The following is a 23569-nucleotide window of genomic DNA, read 5'->3' as shown; positions in this document are numbered from 1 at the left end:
AAATTAGTTTATGTCCCAGCCTACTTTATTTCCAGACCCAACAGGAGAGTACAATTTAAGTACTTTTCTTTTTGGGGGTTACAGCCTGCTGTTAAGTGTATTCTGGGGGAAAAACTCAGATTTACAATCCGGCTCATGTAAAGATCAAGAGAGAATGATTTCTGCACTTAGCAGGTCTGAAATTGTCCCTGTGATTATGCACTCTCTAATAGATTAAATTGGATAATGTTAGACTAGATTAATACTTTTAAATGATTTATCATTACTTACAGTTTTACATATCTAGTGGACACCAAGTTAGGAAAAGATTGGTATGGAGTCCTTCAAGTTTTCTATTGTTGGAGCTTTCTGGGCAAAAGAAGTGGTTTTTTCTTTGTTTTGTTTTGTGTTACTATTAATATCTTTACTGTTAAATTGTTTCTTTAACATGCCTAAAATTATCTCTCTTTTTCTTTTCTCTAGGCATTGTTCTTATGATGCACTTCTGTGATGAAGTGACTGTTTATGAGTTTCTCCCCTCTAAGAGGCAAACAAATCTTTGCTATTATTATCAGGATACCTTTGATCAAGCATGCACATTGGGTGCCTACCACCCACAGCTCTTTGAAAAGAATATGGTGAAGCACCTTAATCAAGGTACAGATGAAGATATTTACAATTATGGAAAAGTGACTTTACCAGGCTTAAGGAAAGCACAATGTTAGGAGTGTGAAGCCGATATTCTGGGCTTGGAAGCCTGTCTTGAATCACAAGGCACTTTAATTTTTAAAAGTAAGAGTTTTAAGGGTCCTGTCAAGAAACCAAGGTGCATTTCTTCCATTCAATTTGCCTTAATTCAGGATTGCAACATGTGCCAGAGATATACTTAGCATTCTGCAGAATGCATTTTTAATGAGTGGCAAGAACGTAATAACCCAGCAGTTATTACAGAAATACAATTAAAAATCTGATTCTCAAAAATTAGACATAATTGGTTTCTGTCTAATTTTTGTGACTGAAATTTTTAAAAATACACCATTTTGGCAGTTGCTGCTTCAGAACCAACACTGAAAGCTTCTACATGAGGCTTCTACATTTCTGTGCCTTGTTGTCAGATGTGTCTGTTCTGGACTGTTCAGAAGCCAATATCTATCTATCTATTCATTCTGGACAGAGAAGTCTACTGTTTGAAAAAGAGTAAAAGAGACCATCTATGTTAAAACTGAACAGCCTTCTCTCAATAGAGAGGGGAGGGATAGGACGCCACCTATCTCCTATTTACAACACAGTCCTTTCAGCAGTTCCCGGAAGATTCCACACCCATTTGCAGGTGAGCCTCAGGGAACAGAAACCCCCAAAAGGCCTCAATGACTCTCAGAGAACTAATGACCTACCTTCAAAGTGCTAACGACCAGATGACTGCAAAGAATATAAATCCTTCCATTGCCCAGCATTCAGTCAGAACTGAGGATGCTTCTTGGATAAGAAATGAAACATCTTCAAGAAAAAGGAAAGTCCAGTTGCCTGTTGGAAAAGCACTTTTGGGACAACCATGACATGGATGACTGAGAATCTCATAAACATTGGAAATGAAAAATAATATATCCTGTTACAGAATGATAATACCACCAGAAATTATTTTAGCCTTTTTAATAAATGTTATTGATGTTACGCTCACCATGGAAAACTTCATATATTGTTATGTATATACTAGGTTAATTATTTAAAGACTGAAGTGCAACATAACTAGATTCTAAATAATCTATTTTTCAAAACACACAACAGTCCAAACAGTAAAAGTAAAGTCCAAATTAACAATATTTCATTCTTAAGAATTGTTTAATTTAAAGTAGTTTAGTTGTAATGGATGGTTAGATTCAAAATAGTTTTCAACAGTATGTACAAAAGATACTATTTTTTTTCTAAGGTAAAGGTAAAGGTTCCCCCGCACACGCGTGCTAGTCGTTTCCGACTCTAGGGGCCGGTGCTCATCTCCGTTTCAAAGCCGAAGAGCCAGCGCTTGTCCGAGGACGTCTCCGTGGTCATGTGGCCGGCATGACTAGACGCCAAAGGCGCACGGAACGCTGTTACCTTCCCACCGGAGTGGTCCCTATTTTTCTACTTGCATTTTTACGTGCTTTCGAACTGCTAGGTGGGCAGAAGCTGGGACGAGTAACAGGCGCTCACTCTGTTACGCAGCACTCGGGATTCGACCCGCCAAACTGCCGACCTTCTGATCGACAAGCTCAGCGTCCTAACCCACTGAGCCACCGCGTCCCTTTTTTTTTTTCTAGCATCAGCTAAATTAGACATAAATTGAGAAAAACATTTCTCATTTCTTTTCATTTCTTTATTGATTTCATTGCAGAGATGTTAACATAGGAAATAGATTATTTTGTTATCTAATTTTACCTTCCAAAAGACAGAAGCAGATGAAAAATGTGAGGTTCTTTCCTGTTGGCTTTTTTGAATTAGCTGCTTTACATTCTAAAATTTTAGTTTCTAAAGAAGTAACCCTGTAAATAATTTTAATGTCCTCCTCTAGTGCAGGCTTTTTTATGACTCAAGGACTTCAACTCCCAGAATTCCTGAGCCAGCATGGCTCAGCTTGGAAACCTCTCCCTTTCCCCTCAGCATGGCTGGCTCAGGATTTCTGGGAGTTGAAGTCCATGAGTCATAAAAAAGGGCCAAGATTGCCTAGCCCTGCAATAGGCTTTTAGAGGGAGCTTTTTTTTTTTGCAAAACAAAAAAAAAGGTGCCAGAACACCATTCTGAGCGTTCTATGAGAAAAAAGCCCTGGCTGTGTCCCAGGGTCATGTGATCACTTTTTGAGACCTTCTGACAGGTCCTGACAATGTAGCCTCTATCTCATTGTTAGCCTGCTGCCAGGGTATTTTGTGATTTAGTTGTCACTTCTGGCTCGTCCTCCGAGTGATGAATAAAAACTATAGATTTTACACCAACTCTGGCCAATATCAATATCTGCTCTTGCCTTTAATTGTTTACTAAACCCATTGCCCATTGGGTTATCATTTCAGATATATTTCCTTACCTAAACAGTGAAACAGAATGACCAAGGGCAGGCCAAAAAAAATTAATAATAATGGGATCAGTTTCTTCTTCACTGAATTTTCTGGTGTGAATCAAAAAAACTTCTTCAGAAATATTCCCCTCTTTCTCCTTTCCTTTCCTTCTCTTTTCAGCAGACAGATAAATAAATGATGCTTCAGGGTGGTGGTGGGGGGCGGGAACTAGCTGGGGAACTGTCACAAAACATTGAAAATGAAGGTTGCATGGCTGCAGCAGCAGTCAGTAGCCCTGGGGGGGGGGAAATCACATATTTCCCAAATTTCATTCCCTTGGCAGTTATGGGCCTTGTATTTTCAATCTGTAACTTAGCCCATTTGAATTCAAAAATGGTTGCCCTCTGATGCCCAATTTCACCCAGTTTAAAGTCATGACAACAAGAAATTTTGTAGCATATAGATTTTATTTGATTGGGGGTGGAGAGAAGCATAGCAGTTCAGTTATTTTGTCTTCCTGTCCAAAAACTCACCGCAGTGTAGTATTTAATCTTAATGAATTTATTGCCTGAATAGATATTTTAAAATAAATGTTGTGTTGATTAATTGAGTTTTCTTTTATATCTCATCTCAGTGTTATGTATAACAATATCCAATGCTCCAGTGGCAACTCCCTTCACCCCCTTGTACACAAGTCAAAGGAAGAGGAGAGCCAACCCACATTACTTTTTGTGAAGGCAGCATTACTGGCTCATTGCTAAGCCAGTAATTTACTCTGCCTCAGCCTCGTAAAAGATGTCCAGGCTATGGGGCAGTGATCTTTCTAATAGCCTACTTTCCTCCCTTTCCAAGGATGGAAGACAAGCATATTAGCAGATCTGTATAGTTGAAATGTATGAGAGCTTTTTTCAATTGATAATATCCCTAGAATTTGGTGGCTATCTGCAACCTGGAATGATTTATATGGTTTTGTGACCTCACTGCAATTGATGGATGTAAAGTATACAGTACATAGGAAATATGTAGAACAGTAGCCCAAACGAAAGATAGAAACCCCTCAAATTAATGTATTAGTTATTCACATGCATTCTGTTTGTCTTCTTATTTCAGTTGCTTTTAATATCTAAATAATTGACAGTTTTTCATGTATACTCTTGCTGTTGCAATGGATTTAAGGTCTGATATACCAGATAGATTCAGTAGTCAGATGGAAACATGATATTCTTGTTAACAATTTTTAAATGTCATTTTGGAAACTGTAGGTGGTGTGTCTGGGAGAGTTTTTTTTTCCAAACTTCATCTTCCTGAATATTTTCTATACTGACAAGCAAAAGTTCTCTAAAACCTTCAGTTGGCAATTTTCTATTTCCCCATGGCTAATAGATACAAATGAAATATTTGTACAAACACAACAGGAGAATTGCTTTGTAGACTTCCTTTAATATGGCATATAGTATGATTCAGTGATTCAGTACAGTTATCTGCATACGCAATATGGAAAAATAACATGATTAAGTATAGGTATCATCTTAGATTTAAGGCAAGTTAACAAGACTCAGGAGTTTATCTATACTAAATATGTTTAGATTGGTTAAGTGAACTTACAAAAATCACAACTAAGTGTCAAGGAAGAGGGATGGGCAGCTATAAATTTAACAAATAAATAAGCAAGCAAGCTAGAGATTACTATCTGAAAATTATTTTAACTGTGCTGTACTGTAAGTATTTAGTTAAAATAGTCTGGCAAACCTCTATTTCATAGAAATTCATTGTTATATTGTCAACCTTCTGAAACATTGAATCGAATACTGAAAACTACATTAAGGACTACTTTGTGGTAATAAAGATGAGAGAACAGGTTAATTTCTCCATCTGTATTGTGTCTGCAGATAGCTGCCCAGTGACCTTGTTTTGGGTGACCCAGTTTCTCCTGGATAAGGAGAGGTTAGAGGACCCCTGCAAACTCATTGTGATGATTATGCTTCTCATCTGATGGATAAAGTCACTCTGTTTTAGAGGGGGGTTAGACTCTAGCTGTGCAGGTCCTTTGGAGATGACTGAGACACAGTCTGGTTCAGTTATCTGAGTTTAATAATAATAATAATAATAGTAATAAAGTTGGAAGGGATCTTGGAGGTCATCTAGTCCAACCCCCTGCTCAGGCAGGAAACCCTATACCATTTCAAACAAATGGCTGTACAGTCTGTTCTTAAAGACTTCCAGTGATGGAGCATTCACAACTTCTGGAGGAAGGTTGTTCCACTGATTAATTGTTCTAACTGTCAGGAAGTTTCTCTTTAGTTCTAGGTTGCTTCTTTCCTTGACAGGTTTCCATCCATTGCTTCTTGTCCTGCCTTCAGGTGCTTTGACTCCCTCTTCTTTGTGGCAACCCCTGATATATTGGAACACTGCTATCATGTCACCCCTAGTTCTTCTTTTCATTAAACTAGACATACCCAATTCCAGCAACCGTTCCTTATCTATTTTAGCATCCAGTCCCCTAATCATCTTTGTTTTTCTTCTCTGTACTCTTTCTAAAGTCTCAACATCTTTTTTACATTGTGGTGACCAAAACTGGACTCAGTATTCCAAGTGTGGCCTTACCAAGGCATTGTAAAGTGGTATTAACACTTCACATGATCTTGATTCTATCCCTCTGTTAATGCTGCCTAGCACTGTGTTGGCTTTTTTGGCAGCTGCAGCACACTGCTGGATCATATTGAAGTGATTGTCCACTAGGACTGCAAGATCTCTCTCACAGTTGCTATTATTGAGCAAGGTACTACCTAAACTATACCTGTGCATTTGGTTTTTCTTGCCTAAATGTAGAACCTTACTTTTTTCACCATTGAATTTCATTTTGTTAAATAGCGCCCGATGTTCAAGTCTGTCAAGATCCTTCTGTATCTTAAACCTATCTTCTGGAGTGTTAGCTATTCCTGCCAGCTTGGTGTCGTCTGCAAATTTGATGGGTTCCCCATCTATCCCCTCATCCAAATCATTGATGAAGATATTGAAGAGCACTGGGCCCAGAACAGAGCCCTGGAACACCCCACTTCCCTCCATGTAGATGTAGTTCCATTGAGGACCACCTGCTGAGAACAGCTGGTCAACCAGCTATGAATCCATCTGGTGGTGATGCTGTCTAGCCCACATTTTTTTATCTTATCAAGTAGTAAGTTGTGGTCTACTTTATCAAATGCCTTACTGAAGTCCAAGTAAATTATATCCACAACATTCCTCTGGTCCACTAATTTTGTCACCTGGTCAAAAAATGCAATAAGATTTGTCTGGTATAACCTGTTTTTGACAAACCCGTGTTGGCTTTTGTTAATGACTTTGTTTGCCTCTAGGTGTTTGTTGATTTGTTGCTTGATTATCATTTCCAAGATCTTCCCAGGTATTGAGATCAGGGTGATAGGTCTGTAGTTTCCTGGATCCATTTTTTTTCCTTTTTTGAAGATGGGAACTACATCAGCTCTTTTCCAGCCCTCTTGTAGTTCCCCAGTTTGATCTGCCTTCACCTGAGGAAGTTGACCAGATCTTTGGGATGCTGAGCCCAGCCAAGTGTGTGTTAGATCCATGCCACTCTTGCCTGATTAGTTTCTCTTAGGAAGAGACATGTGGCTGGGTTCAAGCAGTGGCAAATGCTTCCACCTGCCTTGAAGAAAGCAGCAGTTCAACCAAAAAGTCAATTCTGGAACCATCTGTACTGGATAAATTTTGTTCAATCTATAAAATGCTTTTTTGGAGAAAAATGTTGTAGACTTACAGCATCAAAGGGCCCTGAAGGAAGCAAATCATCTGGCATGCTGCAATCTGGGTTTAGACCACAACAGCATTGAGTATGCTTGTAGATGTCAGATTTGGTATATGAGTATCGAAACAATTCCGGCCATTCTTTATCTCTTGGCAGCTTTTAATATTATTGATTATGGAATCCTTCTAGACCAACTGAGAGGACAGTCTGCACAAATGCATCTTGTGTCTATTTCTGGATCAGGAGACACCGCTCACAGTCCCTTTGGTAGCTCCCTATTGGAATATTGCAATGTATTATATATGGTATTACTCTTAAAAAGCATTTGGAAGCTTCAGCTAGTGCAGAATTCAGCAAAATGTATGGTATTGGGCACCCCAGAGTATGTCCATATAACATTGCTACATGGATTGCAAAGGGGCTTAGTAGGTTTCTGGATGCCATTCAGTGAGCTTGATGTTACCTTTAAAGTCCTACATGGCATGGTTACATGCACGTTACTTGCAGTACTACCTCTCACTAATGATTTCTGTCCATCCCACCAGATCTGGCACAGTGGGCATGCTCATGATTATGAATGGACAAAAAGCAGTGGGAAAGGGAGTCACTTTTTACTTCCTTCTGTGTTTCCCATCGAATTCCCTTGTAAAAATTTGGCAGAGAGCATCAGAAATTTCCTTTACTTCCTCCCTTTCTGTTCCTTCCCTCTCTCCCTCCCATTCTTCCTTCCTCTCCTTGTTCTCTCCACATTTATTTATTTATTTATTTATTTACTTCCTGCCTTCTTCCCTCCCTTCCATCCTTCCTTCCATCACACCCTTCCTCTCTTCTTCACTGTCCCTTCCTCTTCCTTCTTTCCTTTTTTCCTTCCTCCCCCTCCCTCCTTAGAATTCCACTGACTTCCCCATTTATTTAGCTTGTGGGAAGCTTGCATAGAGAAAGCCATTGGGGAAACCAGCAGGAAGTTCCAAGCCTGTAACCCAGAAACAATTAAGTGCCTGTTGCTGGGTGGGGTAGTGAGGGTCTAGAGCAGGGGTCTTCAAACTCGGCCCTTTTATGACTCGTGGACTTCAACTCCCAGCATTCCTCAGCCAGCATGGTTTTGGAGTTGGGTATCATCAATACGCTGATGATACCCAGCTTTTTATTTCGACCCCAAACCACCTCAGTGATGCCCTCGATGTGATGTCCCGTTGCCTGGAAGCAGTTCGGGTCTGGATGGGGAAGAACAGGCTTCAACTCAACCCTGACAAGACTGAGTGGCTTTACGTACCGGCATCTCGGCATATTCAGAACATTCCATCTCTTTCTATAGGGGGTAAGTTATTACCCCCCGTAGATAGGGCCCGTAACTTGGGAGTCCTCCTAGACTCACAGCTTTCTTTGGAAGACCACATAATAGCTGTGACTAGGGGAGCCTTTGCCCAGGTTCGCCTGGTGCGCCAATTACGGCCCTATCTGGACCGGGATGCCCTGCGTACAGTCACTCATGCGCTCGTGACCTCTCGTTTAGATTACTGCAATGCTCTATACATGGGGCTGCCCTTGAGGACCACTCGGAGGCTCCAACTGGTACAGAATGCAGCTGCGAGAGTTGTATTGGGAGCCTCCCGATACTCCCATGTTACACCTCTACTCCGTGAGCTGCATTGGCTCCCAGTTATCCTCCGTGTGAGATTCAAGGTGCTTGTAATGGTTTTCAAAGCCCTACATGGCATGGGTCCGGAGTACCTTGGGAATCACCTGCTGCCGGCATCAACTCCCCTCCGCCCGGTACGCTCCCACAGAGAGGGCCTCCTAAGGGTGCCACCGTTCGGAGAATGCCGCTTGGTGGCTCCCAGGGGGAGAGCGTTCTCTGTAGGCGCCCCTGACCTATGGAACCATTTACCGGTTGAGCTCCGGATGGCTCCCGACCTTCGCTCCTTCCGACGCGATCTAAAAACATATCTATTTAAGCAATCCGGTCTGGTCTGACGGGTTTAATTTTAATTGTGGTTTTAACTTATCTTCTACATTTGGGCAGTAGGGCTTAATTTATTTTCAATTTTCTGTATTTGTACATTTTGACATTTATGTCACTGTTCACCGCCCTGAGTCCTTAGGGAGAAGGGCGGTATACAAATCAAATAAATAAATAAATAATAAATAAAAGGTGCTGTACAAGCCAAGGAACGTATGCAAGGGGCAGCACAGGTCAGGAGAGTTCACAGTGGGATAGCTTGGGCCAGGAAGGGTACATGAAGTTCCTTCCTTCTTCCTTTCCCTTTCCTTTCTAGCAGGCAAGAAAGTGGCTGCTACTGGGTGGGGGGAAAGAAAGATTAGGAAACTGTCACAGAAAGTTGAAAATGAAGATCATGTGACTGCTGCCACAGCCAGTAATACTGAATCAGTCACAACATCCCCAAATTTCATTCCATCAGAAGACATGGCTCCCATATTTTGGATAAATTCTGTAAGTTAGTCCATCTTGGTTCAAAAACTGTTGTCCTAAGATACATAGTTGTGCCCAGTTAAAGGTCATGATGAGAATTTTAATAGTGTACAGATAATTCATGCCATATATACTGTAAATAAATTATATTTGTTATCAATCATTATTGCTTTGTTTCAACAAGTAGAAATAAACTCTCCAAGTTGAACATGACTTCTGATGGCAATATAGTTGGTGTTATTTTCTTGGCTTCTTCCAACATGTGTTTTGTTTTGTTTTTTGTCTTGTTTTGTCTTGTTTTGTTTTAAACTTCCCAGTCTGTCTTACAGCTTTGGTATATTTCCTAGTAGTCTCTAATCATAGTGTTAACCAGACGTCACTTTTCTTAGCTGCTGAGTCTAAACAGGTGAAATTTTACCTTGAAAAAAGATTGAAAACATAGCAAACATGGGCAATTCACAATTACTGTACCATGCTGACTCCACTGAGTATGTTCCTCAGAATTTATAGAGTACAAATTATATATAAATTGAATGTGAAATTGATAAAGAGATATTCTTCCATCAGCATTAATCTGATTAAGGCAAAATTAGAAATGAAAGATCTATAGATAAAAAAGTATTACATTATTTGAAGGAATCCATTATTAACTGAAAATTAATAATGGATTAAAATTGTGACTAAAATGTTTAATTCTGAAGATGTAATACTCATAACAGTCTCCTTGCTATGCCTTCAAGTAAGGCAGCTGAAAATACGTTTATCTACTTGTAGGATAGACAAGGCGGGTTGTATGACGTGTGTGAGTTCTGGCACCTTTTTTACAAAAAAAGCTCTGACCTTAGATATGGCAGAAATTAGTCACTTTTTCCTTTCATTCTTCTGTGATTACCATGTCGTTACTGGGATCTTCAGCAGACTTCACTTCACGCTCATTGTGGTTTCCTGGTTTTCTTACATCCTGGATCCACTTGAAACATATGGCAAATGCATCATAAAATCATAAAAATGGTTCTGCTTTTTTTTGGAGTGCAACATATTGCTGTCCAATTTCCCTTCAGTATCTCTCTGGCTTCATTAAACATGCCAGGTCAGCTGCCCAATCCAAAATAGAACTATGGATGAGGGCAGTTCTATTAAACATTGTTCTGGCATTCAATAACAGCAGCTAGAGTTGGGGATGCAAGGGCCTGGCATCAGAAGAAAATAATGAGGGGTGAAAGTGGGAATGATCTCAGCCATGGGTCCTTCCATCCTTGTGATTGGCCCGCCTACAGACTTGTGCCATTATTCCTCTGTCTGTCATGATCAAGATTGTATTGGTTCCAATTTGCCCACTTCTCCCCCTACTTTCACCCCACCCCCACACTTCCAGACCATGCAATCCATTCAACTACAACAGGCACACACAGAGACACACACACCACCACCAACAAAGCACAGTAACTTCCCTTAATAGCACCTGTACTGTACTTAAGCATTCAGCAACCTGAAAGCTGCTCTACTGAGACAGTTAAATCAGTAATCCACATGCAACCCCTAAAACTTATTTAAATAAATTGATCAGTAGATCAGTATTTACATTTTGCAAAATTAAAGAAGCAGTGGATATTTTGCCATTTATTATAAATCAAATTGGGCTAGCTTTCCATTTCTTTTACAAAAATTACCAAGTAATTATCGGACCGTATACACTGTGCTAATAATTCGTATGTACAGGTTTTAATCACCACACAGATATGTTTTCTGTTTAAGTATTTTCCTCAAAGGTTACTTTCCCCCCTTTGTTTTTTGAAGGAATATTATTACTATACACACACAAAGCTTCAGTTTTCTTTTCCCCCACTTTTTATTCAAGTTCATTATAAGATAAAATACAAATAGAAACAAACATTGAGAAAATTAAAGAAAGAAAAAGAGAATTGTAGAAAGAAGCGAAAGTTTAAGATAAGTTTATCTGTACAAGTACTGCACTCTAGAAACCTAGAAAAAGATTCAGGTTGGCAATTCAGTCTTCAAATAATTCTTGTTCTCCTTAAAAATGTTTTAAAATGGTTCCAAGACAGTTCACAAGGCTTGAAAATGGATAAATTAAAATATATAACATTCCATAAAAAGCCTTATATATGTTAATCTAGTTTTTGTTCTTTATGGTAAGGTGATTGGAGCCTGGCTGAAGCCGCTAGATTTTAAACTATAGTAAAATGCAATACTCTCTTCCTGCCTAGTTTGGGCCACTGAAGGATGCTGTTTTACTCTGTGATAAACCACAAGACACGATATTATTTCCTTAATATTGAGCAACAGATGTATTAGTCACTGTTTTGTTCTATACTAAATAACTATCTTTCTTCATAAAAGGACAGTGGCATTTCCAGCACCCTTAAGTTCCTCCCCTCAGAAGAAACACTTCAGAATTGTAGAGGTACTCAGTAAAAGAGGATATTTTAAACTAAAATGCTAGCTGTGGAATGTGCAAGCAAAAGTTTTAAGTGGATTTTCATTTCAGTCAGCATATTACAAAAATTCATTAGGCTAAGTCTTCACTAAAGTCATTTTGGGGAAACTCCAAAAATTATCAAGATCAACTTTTTAAAATTTCTGCAAGCCTGCCTTGATTTTGAATGCTGATAAGGCCATTCTTGACCTCAGTGTTAGTATATGAAACTGTTTTAACACAGGAATACCACAGAGCTGATTAACAGAAGAAAGAGAGATGGACAAAAAGCAAGCTGAGCAAAAGGACTCATCATCCTAGAGGGGAAAAAACTAGAAGCAAACAGAAGAATATCAGTGAAATCCTTAAAATTCTGAAGCATAAGTTCTTTTGGGTAAATATGTCTAGATATTTCCAAATAAGTCTTTTGCTGTTATAATTGTCATGCTTCGGTCATAAAATCTTATAGTACAGTCTGACAAATATATTATTCCCTCTAAGTTTTTAGTACTCTCTCCATATTTTTTATTTTAAAAAATGGAAAAGCTGCAGTGATAGAAACCGTCTATCCAGAAGCACCGCACTTTTAGCTGATCACTAATTAGATTGAAAAATGTTCAGTTATATGATTCTACTTGTTTTAGCAATAACAAGAAAATATTACATTTATGCAGCCTTGTACTGTGGCTTGCAAAAATAATTACTTGCAGACTATACAGTAGGCAACAATTCAGTACTACATAAATAACTTTCTGTACTAACTTTCTCTTATAAGATTATTGTAAGGATTAATATAACTGTACTTTACAAAATCCAAAGTTGTACATAAATATAAAACCTAATGCTTAATATGAATTATTATATATTTATTACTTATGTAATAAATAAATAGAAATGTTACAAAAATAATCATTTTTAACATTTATTTTACAGCACATACTGTACCGTAAGGATTCCCCAAAAATGAACTTCAGCAATCATACTAGTGAAAAAAACATTCTTCTTGCTCAAGCAATCATTTATGTACCAGTGTTCTTTATTGGAGTTATCCTCAATGTGTTTGCTTTAAGGGTATTCTGTTGCAAACTGATCAAATGGACTGAAACCAGAGTATATATGACCAATTTAGCCATAACAGACTGTTTATTTCTCTTCACTTTGCCTTTCAAGCTAGTTTCTAACATTTTATATATATATGAAATACCTATACCTACATACATAAACAAATTGTGCGTGGTTTTGGAGTTTGCATATTTTATCAACCGATACATGAGCATCTTTCTTATTACCATTATTGCACTTGATAGATACATCGCCATAAGGTATCCTCTCCAAGCAAAGAATATCAGGTCTCCTGTAAAGTCAGCTCTTGTCTGTGGACTTTTCTGGATCATAATTATAAGTATTATACTTGTATCCACATATGTGGATAAAGAAGAAAAAAAAGCAATCTGCTTTCAAACAAGGTACGGAATATCATCAGTGCCTTTTTTTGCTGCAATAATATGGGGATTTCTTATACCTTTAATTATCTTGAGTTTCTGTTCTGTTCAAATAATTAAAAAACTCACAAGGAAGAAAAAGATCCATCTTCATGAAAAAAAACTCATTCAGAAAGCAATCAACATAATTCTGGCAAATTTGACCACATTCATCATCTGCTTTTTACCACTTCATGTTGCATATTTCGTAATATACATATATTCGATTAATGCTAGTGATGCTAATCTTAAACAAAAACTGTTTCTAAATGTTGCTATTATACTTGCTAGCACCAACTGCTGTTTGGATGCATTTTGTTATTACTTTGTAAGCCAGGAATTTCAGGAGGCTTCTCTAGTACTAAAGACGCAGAATCAGGCGCCTGAGAATCAAGATACTAAAATTATTTAGGAAAGGCACACCTCCATAAATAATTCTGATACTTTCAGACCTGTCTGGAATCATCTTCCTCCTAAAAGTTTTTATTAGAATTTTCTTCGTGCTCTTGATTAAGTACAGCTCTGCCTTCTCCATTAAGGCATTCATATGAAGACAATATATTCCCATGTATATGGCAATATACATTACAAATTTCATTTCCTTCCTGGAAATGTTGCTGTTTCATTATCTCATCTACTTTATATCTCTTATTATTTGATTTGTTGCTTTCTTTTTTATATATAAATATGTTATTAATTTTCTAGTTTTACAATCAAATACTTAATAAACAACGTATTGTCTGGGTCCATTAGTAATTCAGTGGTTTATATTAACTTCTTCAGTCTAGATCCAATATTACACCATCTAATGTTTCCTCTCTTCTTCTTGTGATATCTGTTTTCCCACACTAGGCAAATACAATTTGTTGCTTTCTGATGTATCACATACCCCAAATGTATATAGCAAGTGTTTTTGTACCCTGCTTGACCCTCAACAAACACTTTTTGCTTTGCCTGAGGAACTTGTGATTCATGCTGTTGGAAGGAGTGAAAAAGCCACTTTGCAAAGTTAATCTGTCTGTTAAATTCAGGGATCAAATTCTGTCAACTCCATGCCAAACCTGCGTGCCTGAGCTTTAAAGGAACAGTAGGCACGCAAAATTTCTGTGTATTTGGCTTCCTTTTAGTGGAATATCAAAAATTGTTCTAGACAATAAAGATAACATTTAAAATGTCAATTTTTATTCATATGGCAATAGTATACATCACTTTTCATTAGCTAGAATTTGGATTTTTTAAGCATGTATTTTAATTTCAAATACTTCCACATGACAAATATTTTCAACTACTCCTGCTTAATGCAAGGTAAGTCAATAACAAGACTCCTCTTATTTGTGATGTCATAAGCAGCAGGATGACATGACATGTTTTACCAAAACCTGGCTGGGCAGATTGGGGGGGGGCTGTCCTCTCAGAAATATACTCAGTCGGGTTTAGGTTTTGCCCCAGCTAAGACCCCAGGGCAGGGGAGGATGGCTTGCGGTTGTCATCCAGGAATCTCTGGTAGCTCTCAGGGCTGTTGTTTCACAAGTTCCCAGTTGTGAGACTCTCTTCCTGAAGTTAGATTCATGGGAGCAGTTGAGATTGTTGCTTCTGTACCAGCCTCCCTGTTGCATAGCAATTTCCCTGCCTGAGCTGCTGGAGACAATCTCAGGGCTGGCTGTGGAGTTCCCAGGCTTCTGGGAGACTTCAACTTGTGGTCCCTGGAGTGGATCTCAAAAGGGACATTGGAGTTCAAGACCACCGTCATGGCCATTGACCTCTCCCAGATCATTTTTGGACCAACGTGGGACAGTGGCCACATTCTGGATGTGGTTTTCTTGTCTGACAATGTGATCTGAGAGAGGAGCTTTTCTTGGCTCCTCTGTCATAGTCAGATCACACCCTGGTGACTTAGAGGTTCCCTTATGCTCACCCCCTCCATAGGGCAGCTGGACCCATTTGACTGGTCCACCCTTGGCAACTAATGATTCTGTGGAGGCCCTGGTAGTTGCCTAAAATAGTGAGATGGCTGGAGCTGTGCCTTTCTTGGTCCATCACTCCATTACTTCCCCATAGTTCCCAGAGGACTTGAGGAAACTGAAAAGGAAACACTTAGAATGCTATTGGAAGAAAATGAAGAATGAACTTGACCAAACAAGAGCTAGAGCTGCTATCAAAACCTACCTCATAGGCGAAAAACAGCAAAGTGCCAATACTTCTCCACTCTTATTACATTCACCGAATGCCACCCAGCACCCTTTTACAACTCCTCAGAAAGGGGAGTTTGGGGTCTCATCTGCAGGACCATGCAGAGAAATTTTCCATGTATCTGGAACAAAAAATCATCCATTTGATACCAAATGTGAAAGTCCTGAAGAGATGCCTGGGGAGTGCAGTTATCCAGTAATCTGGGAACAGCTTGATTCTGTCAGACCTGAAGAAGTGAACAGGATCCTCCAGAATGTAAACACCACCACCTACGTGTTAGATCAATGTTCCTCCTGGCTGGTTAAGGCTGCCTGGGAAGTGTTATGTGGGTGAATCCAAGCGATAGTGAATTCATCTTTGTTGGAGGAGGTATTCCCAGATTCTCAGATTCCCAGAGACTTTGGTGACCACCTCCTCAAGAAGCCATCACTGGATACCCCACACACACACTGTTCTAAAAAGGGTAGGTAGTTCAGAATGCAGTGGAGTTACAACTAAAAAGGATTCTGGTGGAAACATATTATCTGGACCATTTTCAGTGAGTTTTCAGGCCTGCATATTGGACAGAAACAGGATTGGTCACATTCATAGATGACTTTTGGCAGGAGCAGGATGGTGGTGCTTCCATCCTTGCTCTTCTTTATGTCCTGGCAGCTTTCCATACTAGCACTGATAATGTAGTGTTATCTAGTTTGAGTAATGAAACATCTGCAAGAAAACAACCAAGTTCAGAGAGCACCAAAGATTCCTCATTTCATTGTAATTCATTCTTCTCTTTAATTCTTTTTTTTGTAACAATCAGATTCACACTTAAAGGTATAGGAAAGAACACATTTGTAATATTACCTACTGCTCAGTAGACTCAGTACCTAATGCAACATTTAAAGCAGTCTTTGTCTTCAGATTAAGCATAAGGATATACCAATAAAAATCAAAAATTCGCAACAATATGTACAAAAGGAAGGTATTGTGGAGCTTCTAAAATAATTCATCAAAATAATAAGCCTCAAAAAGCATTTCAATGAATGAATGTTTTTATTCACATTTCATAGAAAGAGAGTTAGAAGATACCACTGAGTCCATCCACTCCAGCAATATTCAGTTAAGTGATCAACCTTTTTTAATTATATGAACAAACTGATTCCTAGGGGATTATGTTACTCCATAAAATATTTTTCTGGGCAAAAAAATTGAATATGTATATTTAAAAGTATATTTTTCTTTAAAATTACACATATTATTACCAAATTATTTTATTTTTTTGCATTATTGTTTAAAATATTTCATTTTTCTTATCTTCAATGTTAAAATGACAGGTAAGAGCAATGTTATTCATATCTTCCCAGAACAAAAGCCTAGTAAAGGAATGAGGATTTTGCTTAAATCATTACTCAGTTTCTAAAACAATGAAGTTTTTTCTTAATAGTTTACAATCTAGCAATATTTAATTTTCAATTAAAATCATTCATTTTTCACTTTATAGTGTACAATTCCCTCTTAACAGCATTGCCTAATTTATGGGTTCTAAAAATATGATAAATGAATCCAGCCCATTTTGTCAGTTGGGCCACTCTTCTAAGCAGTCTAAATAAAAAGTAATTTATAAGATAATTGTGAAATATTGATTGGCTAAGAATGAGAAAATGAAGTTTCCCAACAGCGTCTTACAACAGAAAACAAGTGGAGTTAACTATTTTCATTATAGCTGTTACTGGTTCAATCTTCCAAGTTTGAAAAGCAATGGCATTTAAAATTAAAATTCTTTAAATACTAAGACCTGATTCTGACTGGAATATATAATGCATATCGTTACATACAAAAATACATATATTAACAATAACTTTAGAGGATAACAGATATATTGTGGTATTTTATGGAATGCTATTCAGGAAAAAAAATATGCAGCAATACTTCTGTTTCTCTTTTATGATACCATTGTCTGTCTATCATTCTTGAATATAGATAGTTATCTATCTACAATATTCTCTCTGAGACTCAGGAAAGTGTGAAAAATATAGAATGAAATAATATCTCAGAAAGTATCAAGAATCACACAGCAAGAGGTTCCACTTTTCTTTTTTTTAATTTAGGCTTGCGGCAGGAGAATCTATATTTGGATCCTAACAGACGCCCAGTTTACCCCTCAGCGAAGAAGCCATTTCCCGCTCAAAATTCCACCGATTTCTGATTCTTCATCACTTGAGGATCATCCCAGATTTTTTTTTTAAAAAAGAACTTGTTTAACCAATCAGCTTCCGGGAGTTAAACAGCCTCCACCAATGGAGATAGCAGACTGCAGTTAGGGGTTGGCGTTCAGGAACCGTTGCTCTAACGGTCGACAGCTGAGGCCACCCTCAGGCGGGAGTTGAACGGCGAACCCCCGAGGGAAAGTAGTGAACTTCGTCATCTTCGTGAGGCACCATGGTGCGAAGTGGAACTTGGGTGGCTGGGATCGGGGTCTTTTAAGCCTCTTGGCATAGTAATGCTATGAGGGAATCGCGAGCGTCGGGTAGCAGAATGATATGCTCGTGGAGGAATGTTGCCTCATGAGAACTTTACCGCGGGAGCTTCGCCTCAGTCGAGGCTTCTTACCTCCGAAAGGCGCGATATGGTCGAGGACTTGGGTTGCTTGGCGCTGTATTCTCTTGCATTTGGCAAAGCACGAGGGCTGAAAGGCCCTCAGTTTCGGATTTGCCATGGTGTGGAGCGGAGGGGGGGAAGAGACTATAGTCTTAGTGCTGAGAACAGTGAACCAACAAGAAGCGAAAGAGATCTGTTGTATAGATTCAGAGTCCCACTTATTTGGCATTACAAGAGGCCGATGAAAGAGCTTTATAATAAAGTAAAGACTAGTGTGAAGTAATGGCGCAAACGTATTACGGGACTGAAGTATGAGGTACTGCATAATTCAAGTTGAGAGGAGAGATTTTATATAATCACATAGTAGGTACAAAAGTATAATGTGTTTAGTGGGGCTCTAGAGAAAACATACTCCTTAGCATTATTAAACCGTTTTCAAAGACCCATTTTCTTTAGCTTGGGTGTTCTAAGAACAATTGATCATTAAAATAGTGCATATTTTACAATATACTTTAGAAATCAAATGGGTACATTATCAAAATATAGAGCTAAGCCAATAGTCATTTTTGTGGTGTTTCATTATTAATATTTTCTGAAATAAGCATTAATCATGCCTGTTTTAAAAAAATTACATTTTTGAATAGCGCGAATGTATCTCTATCCACGTTGGACAAGCTGGAGTTCAGATTGGTAATGCTTGCTGGGAATTATATTGCCTTGAGCATGGAATTCAGCCAGATGGCCAGATGCCCAGTGACAAAACCATAGGAGGTGGAGATGATTCCTTTAATACATTTTTTAGTGAAACCGGTGCTGGCAAGCATGTACCCAGAGCTGTTTTTGTGGACCTTGAGCCAACTGTTGTTGGTATGTATAAGGGCTTGGAAATACGTTTCAAATGTGGGATCAACATGTGGATGATCAGAAACAATTTACATTTATAAAATATTTTCATTATTTAGAAATAAGAAAAAGGGTTTTTCCTAAATAAACCTGAAATTTGATGAAAGCAATTGTACAATCATCCCTCACTAAGTGAAGTTTGACTTTCACACATTGACTTTATGAAATGAAATCCAATTGTATATTCTGTAAACAAAAAATTTATTTTTTTTATTTTTATTACATTTATATCCCGCCCTTCTCCGAAGACTCAGGGCGGCTTACAAGCTTAGCAGGGAGTGATTTCATTTACCTTCTCTTCGCTTAAGTTATGATTCAAAATTTATTCTCAACACTAAATCACATTTTGAGGGTGCATGAGGAGAAAGTTCCATTTTGCTAGTGGAAGTACAATAGGATGGTTTGGAATGTAGCTTTCATATGAATATGTATTGAAAATAACAAGATAGTTCACTGTTCATTTTTTTATAAGTTTTTTTCTTACCAAGAAAAAAACATTGATGTAGCCATCCAAAATTGCAACAGGCATTATCTTGAACTAGCACATTTTTTCATGCTGAGAGTCTGTCTGTCTGTGTATGATTAATTTTAATTCCTGCAAAAAGAAACTATATTTTGTTCAGAAATATTAGCCAGTAATGATCTCATAAGTATCTAAAGTGTTCTCAAGTATGTAGCGGTTTTGGAGGAGGGCCTTCTCTGGGAGCGCCAGCCCTGTGGAACCAGCTCCCCCATGAGCTTCGGATGGCCCAAGATCTCCAGTCCTTTCGCCGCGGCCTCAAAACACTCCTTTTCCACCTGGTTGACCTGGACTGACAGGGATTTTAATTATGTTTTTAATTTTTTAACTCTAATTTTTAATTTATTTTAATTTTATCTTAACTTCTGTATTTATTGTATGTTATTGTTGTTAGCCGCCCTGAGTCCTTCGGGAGATAGGGCGGCATATAAGTCCCAATAATAAATAAATAATGTAAAAATATAATCGTATATATGCTTAACAAGGAATAAGAACAGTTGAATCACTTCTAACTTGGTTATTCTGTTATATACATTTGGAATAATAATAAATCACTGGATTTTGAATTTGAATTAATCAAAGTTTCAATTTTTTTTAATCTTCAAAGATGAGGTGCGCACAGGGACTTACAGACAGTTATTTCATCCTGAGCAACTCATTACTGGAAAAGAAGATGCTGCTAACAATTATGCTAGAGGCCATTATACTATAGGAAAAGAGATTGTTGATCTAGTGCTGGATCGCATTCGAAAATTGGTGAGTCATTATAAGATGTAAATTAGAAAATATGTGCAAATAAAAATGAAATGAGAAAATTTACCGTTTTAAAGTCAAGAGCATAGAAATTCTAGTGTCTTATTTTCAAAACTACTATGTTTAAAAAATACTTGGTCTGTTTAAGTAAAGAATGCCTATTTAGAATTTTAAGTACTATATTAAATTTTAATTTAATTAATTTTTAATTGACTCTGAAGGGTATTGATAATGCAAATATTTTTAAATGAATACAGTGGTAAAATCTACATGTTAAATTTATATTGTTGAAATTATTCTGTTCAATGGCTCACTTTTTGTTGGGTTTTGGGGGGGTTGTCTTTTTGTAGGCTGACCTGTGTACTGGGCTACAGGGTTTCCTTATTTTCCATAGTTTTGGTGGAGGTACTGGCTCTGGATTTGCATCTTTGCTAATGGAAAGACTGTCAGTTGACTATGGGAAAAAATCCAAACTGGAATTTGCAATATACCCAGCTCCACAAGTATCTACTGCTGTGGTGGAGCCTTACAATTCTATCCTTACTACACATACCACATTGGAACATTCTGACTGTGCATTCATGGTGGATAATGAAGCTATTTATGATATATGTCGACGCAATCTTGACATTGAACGTCCAACTTACACCAACCTTAATCGTCTCATTGGTCAAATTGTATCTTCTATCACAGCTTCACTACGTTTTGATGGTGCTCTGAATGTAGATTTGACAGAATTTCAAACAAATCTTGTTCCTTACCCACGAATCCATTTCCCCTTGGCAACGTATGCTCCTGTCATTTCAGCTGAAAAGGCGTACCATGAGCAGTTGTCAGTGGCTGAAATTACTAATGCTTGTTTTGAGCCAGCTAATCAGATGGTAAAATGTGATCCGCGCCATGGTAAATATATGGCGTGTTGCATGCTGTACAGAGGTGATGTTGTGCCAAAAGATGTCAACGCAGCTATTGCAACAATCAAGACAAAACGTACTATTCAGTTTGTGGATTGGTGTCCAACTGGGTTCAAGGTAATATATTGTCTAATATAAACAAACATGAGGTGGTATCTTGGTGAACTCCAATGATTTGGGTGGAACTTAATATAAAAAATAATAAAAGCAAGATAGGAATATAATAATACATAAATAAGATTGCATTTAGTTTCCAGTTCTAGAAATGTTGATCAGCATTTATTTATTGGTTAACTAATGTTTGTGGTGCTAAATATAGAGTATATGAAGTATACTCAAGTATATGAAACTTGAGTAGGTGTTTTAAATTATTTTATGATTTTTATAAATAACTGGAGAGAGCAAACACACCAAATAGTCTTCCCTGTATTTGCTGTACAACAACCCTTTGCGGTGGATTAGGCTGTGAGAGTAGGACTAACCCAAAGTCACCCAGCTGGTTTTCAGTGAAGTAAATACAAGATGGATGGCAAATAAATTCAATAAATAAATGTTGCACACCAAATTGCATTTTCGGTTATTAAACTGTGGTACAATTATACTTAGGATAAATAATCTATTCTAAAAGCTATTGTGCTTATTAGAGTTTAAGTATATTTAAGGGAATTAAGATTTTTAATTCCATTCATTAATGTATCTCTGTCATGATAAAAGTGAGGCTATTTGCATAGATTAGGGGTTGTAGTTTATTTATGAGGTATATGTGAATACATTCTCTTTGTGGCTCCAGCTCCCTTTCTGATTCGAAGATAGTTTCATGTCCAATTTTTTGTTTCCCTTTATGCTTTTATCCACAAAATGCTTGGGAGGGAGAGAAGAAGTAAGTTGAGATTTGAAAATTCCTTGCACTATTGAGAGAAATTTAATGAATGCTTTTGCCTTCCTTTAGGTGGGCATTAATTATCAGCCACCCACTGTGGTACCAGGAGGAGATTTGGCCAAGGTGCAACGTGCTGTATGTATGCTGAGTAACACTACTGCAATTGCAGAAGCTTGGGCTCGCCTTGATCATAAATTTGATTTGATGTATGCTAAGAGAGCCTTTGTGCATTGGTATGTAGGGGAAGGAATGGAAGAAGGAGAATTTTCTGAAGCCCGAGAGGATCTGGCTGCACTTGAAAAAGATTATGAAGAAGTTGGTGTTGATTCTGTGGAAGCTGAAGCTGAAGAAGGAGAAGAATATTAAGCTATGTCAGATGATATACATTTCAGTATTTTGTACTTCATGTTCATTTGTTCGGTTACAATAAGCTTTTAAGTGTTCAAACAAGTTTAATAGCTATTATTTAAAATAGCTTTAAAATCATTCCTTGAAAACGTTTCTATAAACTTTGAGCAAAGCATAAAATAAATGTTTTTTGTAAAACTACGCCTCTCAGAAACATCCATCCGTTCTTTATTTCTCCCTTTCATTCTTACAGGACCTTTTGAGAACTTACGAAGTAAGTATTCTGAAATAGTCATTAAAGTGTTACTGCATCTTAGCATGCATGTATGTATATAATGAAAACGATATTGGAATGTCATTTTGTAGGTGGAATTTTATGTTAATGTAAGAAAATCTTGTTGCAAACTTATCAATGGATTTGGTCTAACCTGGTTTCATCTTCACTTTATCCAATGCATTTTCAGAATAGGCAATTTATAAAATAATACAGTATTGCAGCTTTACTGGTCTTTAGTGTGTGAAAATTAAAGTTGTTTATAATTAATCAACTTTAACCATATTGATCTAAGACACTAACTTGATTTACATTGAAAGAAATATTTTGGTACTTATATTCTGCTAGCTCATTAAATCTTAAAAGTTTAAGTCCAGCAGTAACAAAATTTGTAATAAACTCTCAGCTATATCAGATTTCAAACTTTTCTATCAATAGTAAAGGCCTGAAAATAGAATAACATGACAGCCTGAAGTGATGCTTCATCAGTTCCATGGTAAAATTAATTTATGTGCATGCATTAACTATCTTAACTTAATAAGCAGGCATATACATAGAATGAAGGCTACTGCTAAGTTTGTAAGCCGCCCTGAGTCTTCGGAGAAGGGCGGGATATAAATGGAATTAAAATAAATAAATAAATATAACTAGACCTACATATATTTATTGAGAAGCTCTATTCAGTTCATTGCCCTGTATTTTCAAATCAAGGAATTGTACTATTTCTGTCCTATTTCCTCACAGATATGCAAAAACAATCTTGATTGCATTATTTCTTATAAGGCCAGGTTCAGCTGTACAGATCTCACAACTGGTTTTCATTTGGGGTGATGGTTTGGAATTGAAAGTGTCAGCCTTCCCTACCACCACCCAAGTGAGCCAGGAAGGGTCAGTTGAGTTCTTAATACCATCACCTTCCCAGGATTAAAGTGATGTTTCTGACCTTTTTGCTTAATTTTCTTTTTAATATTTGCTTCAAGGCCATTTCCCTGGCTCTACACCAAGGGCTTTGTCAAGCAAATATATGTCTGGAATATTGCCACATAAATAGTTACCAGTGATAGCATTCATTTTTTTTAATCAATACATCCTTTTT

The 23569-nt window shown here is 37.6% G+C and overlaps 3 protein-coding genes across 4 annotated transcripts in view; all 3 read left to right on the top strand.

Annotated features, from left to right (window-relative positions):
• The window catches only part of ST6GAL1 (ST6 beta-galactoside alpha-2,6-sialyltransferase 1), a 31769-nt gene extending 19789 nt beyond the window's left edge, over positions 1-11980 (top strand). The window contains exons 6-7 of one of the 2 annotated variants that reach the window (XM_081329524.1): positions 463-636; positions 11875-11980. In XM_081329524.1, the coding sequence (XP_081185650.1) occupies positions 463-636; positions 11875-11891 (191 nt within the window). In that variant the 3' untranslated portion in view covers positions 11892-11980. Of the gene's footprint in view, positions 1-462; positions 1924-11874 lie in introns of those variants that run through there. The other variant, XM_081329523.1, reaches the window with a different exon arrangement.
• Positions 11785-13632, top strand: GPR35 (G protein-coupled receptor 35). The gene is made up of 2 exons (XM_081329525.1): positions 11785-12024; positions 12564-13632. The coding sequence occupies exon 2, from the start codon at positions 12594-12596 to the stop codon at positions 13521-13523; it is 930 nt and encodes a 309-aa protein (XP_081185651.1). The 5' UTR covers positions 11785-12024; positions 12564-12593; the 3' UTR covers positions 13524-13632.
• A 3176-nt stretch (positions 13633-16808) lies between these two features.
• Positions 16809-22400, top strand: LOC308669060 (tubulin alpha-3 chain). The gene is made up of 5 exons (XM_081329522.1): positions 16809-17725; positions 18526-18748; positions 19912-20060; positions 20408-21088; positions 21921-22400. Exons 1-5 carry the CDS (start codon positions 17723-17725, stop codon positions 22215-22217), a joined length of 1353 nt encoding a protein of 450 aa, XP_081185648.1. The 5' UTR covers positions 16809-17722; the 3' UTR covers positions 22218-22400.
• Positions 22401-23569: the final 1169 nt, after the last annotated feature.

The sequence above is a fragment of the Vipera berus genome (genome assembly GCF_964194415.1).
Source record: "Vipera berus genome assembly, chromosome: 5".
In the NCBI taxonomy this organism is placed as follows: domain Eukaryota; kingdom Metazoa; phylum Chordata; class Lepidosauria; order Squamata; family Viperidae; genus Vipera; species Vipera berus.
This window is presented reverse-complemented; position numbering and strand designations above follow the sequence as displayed.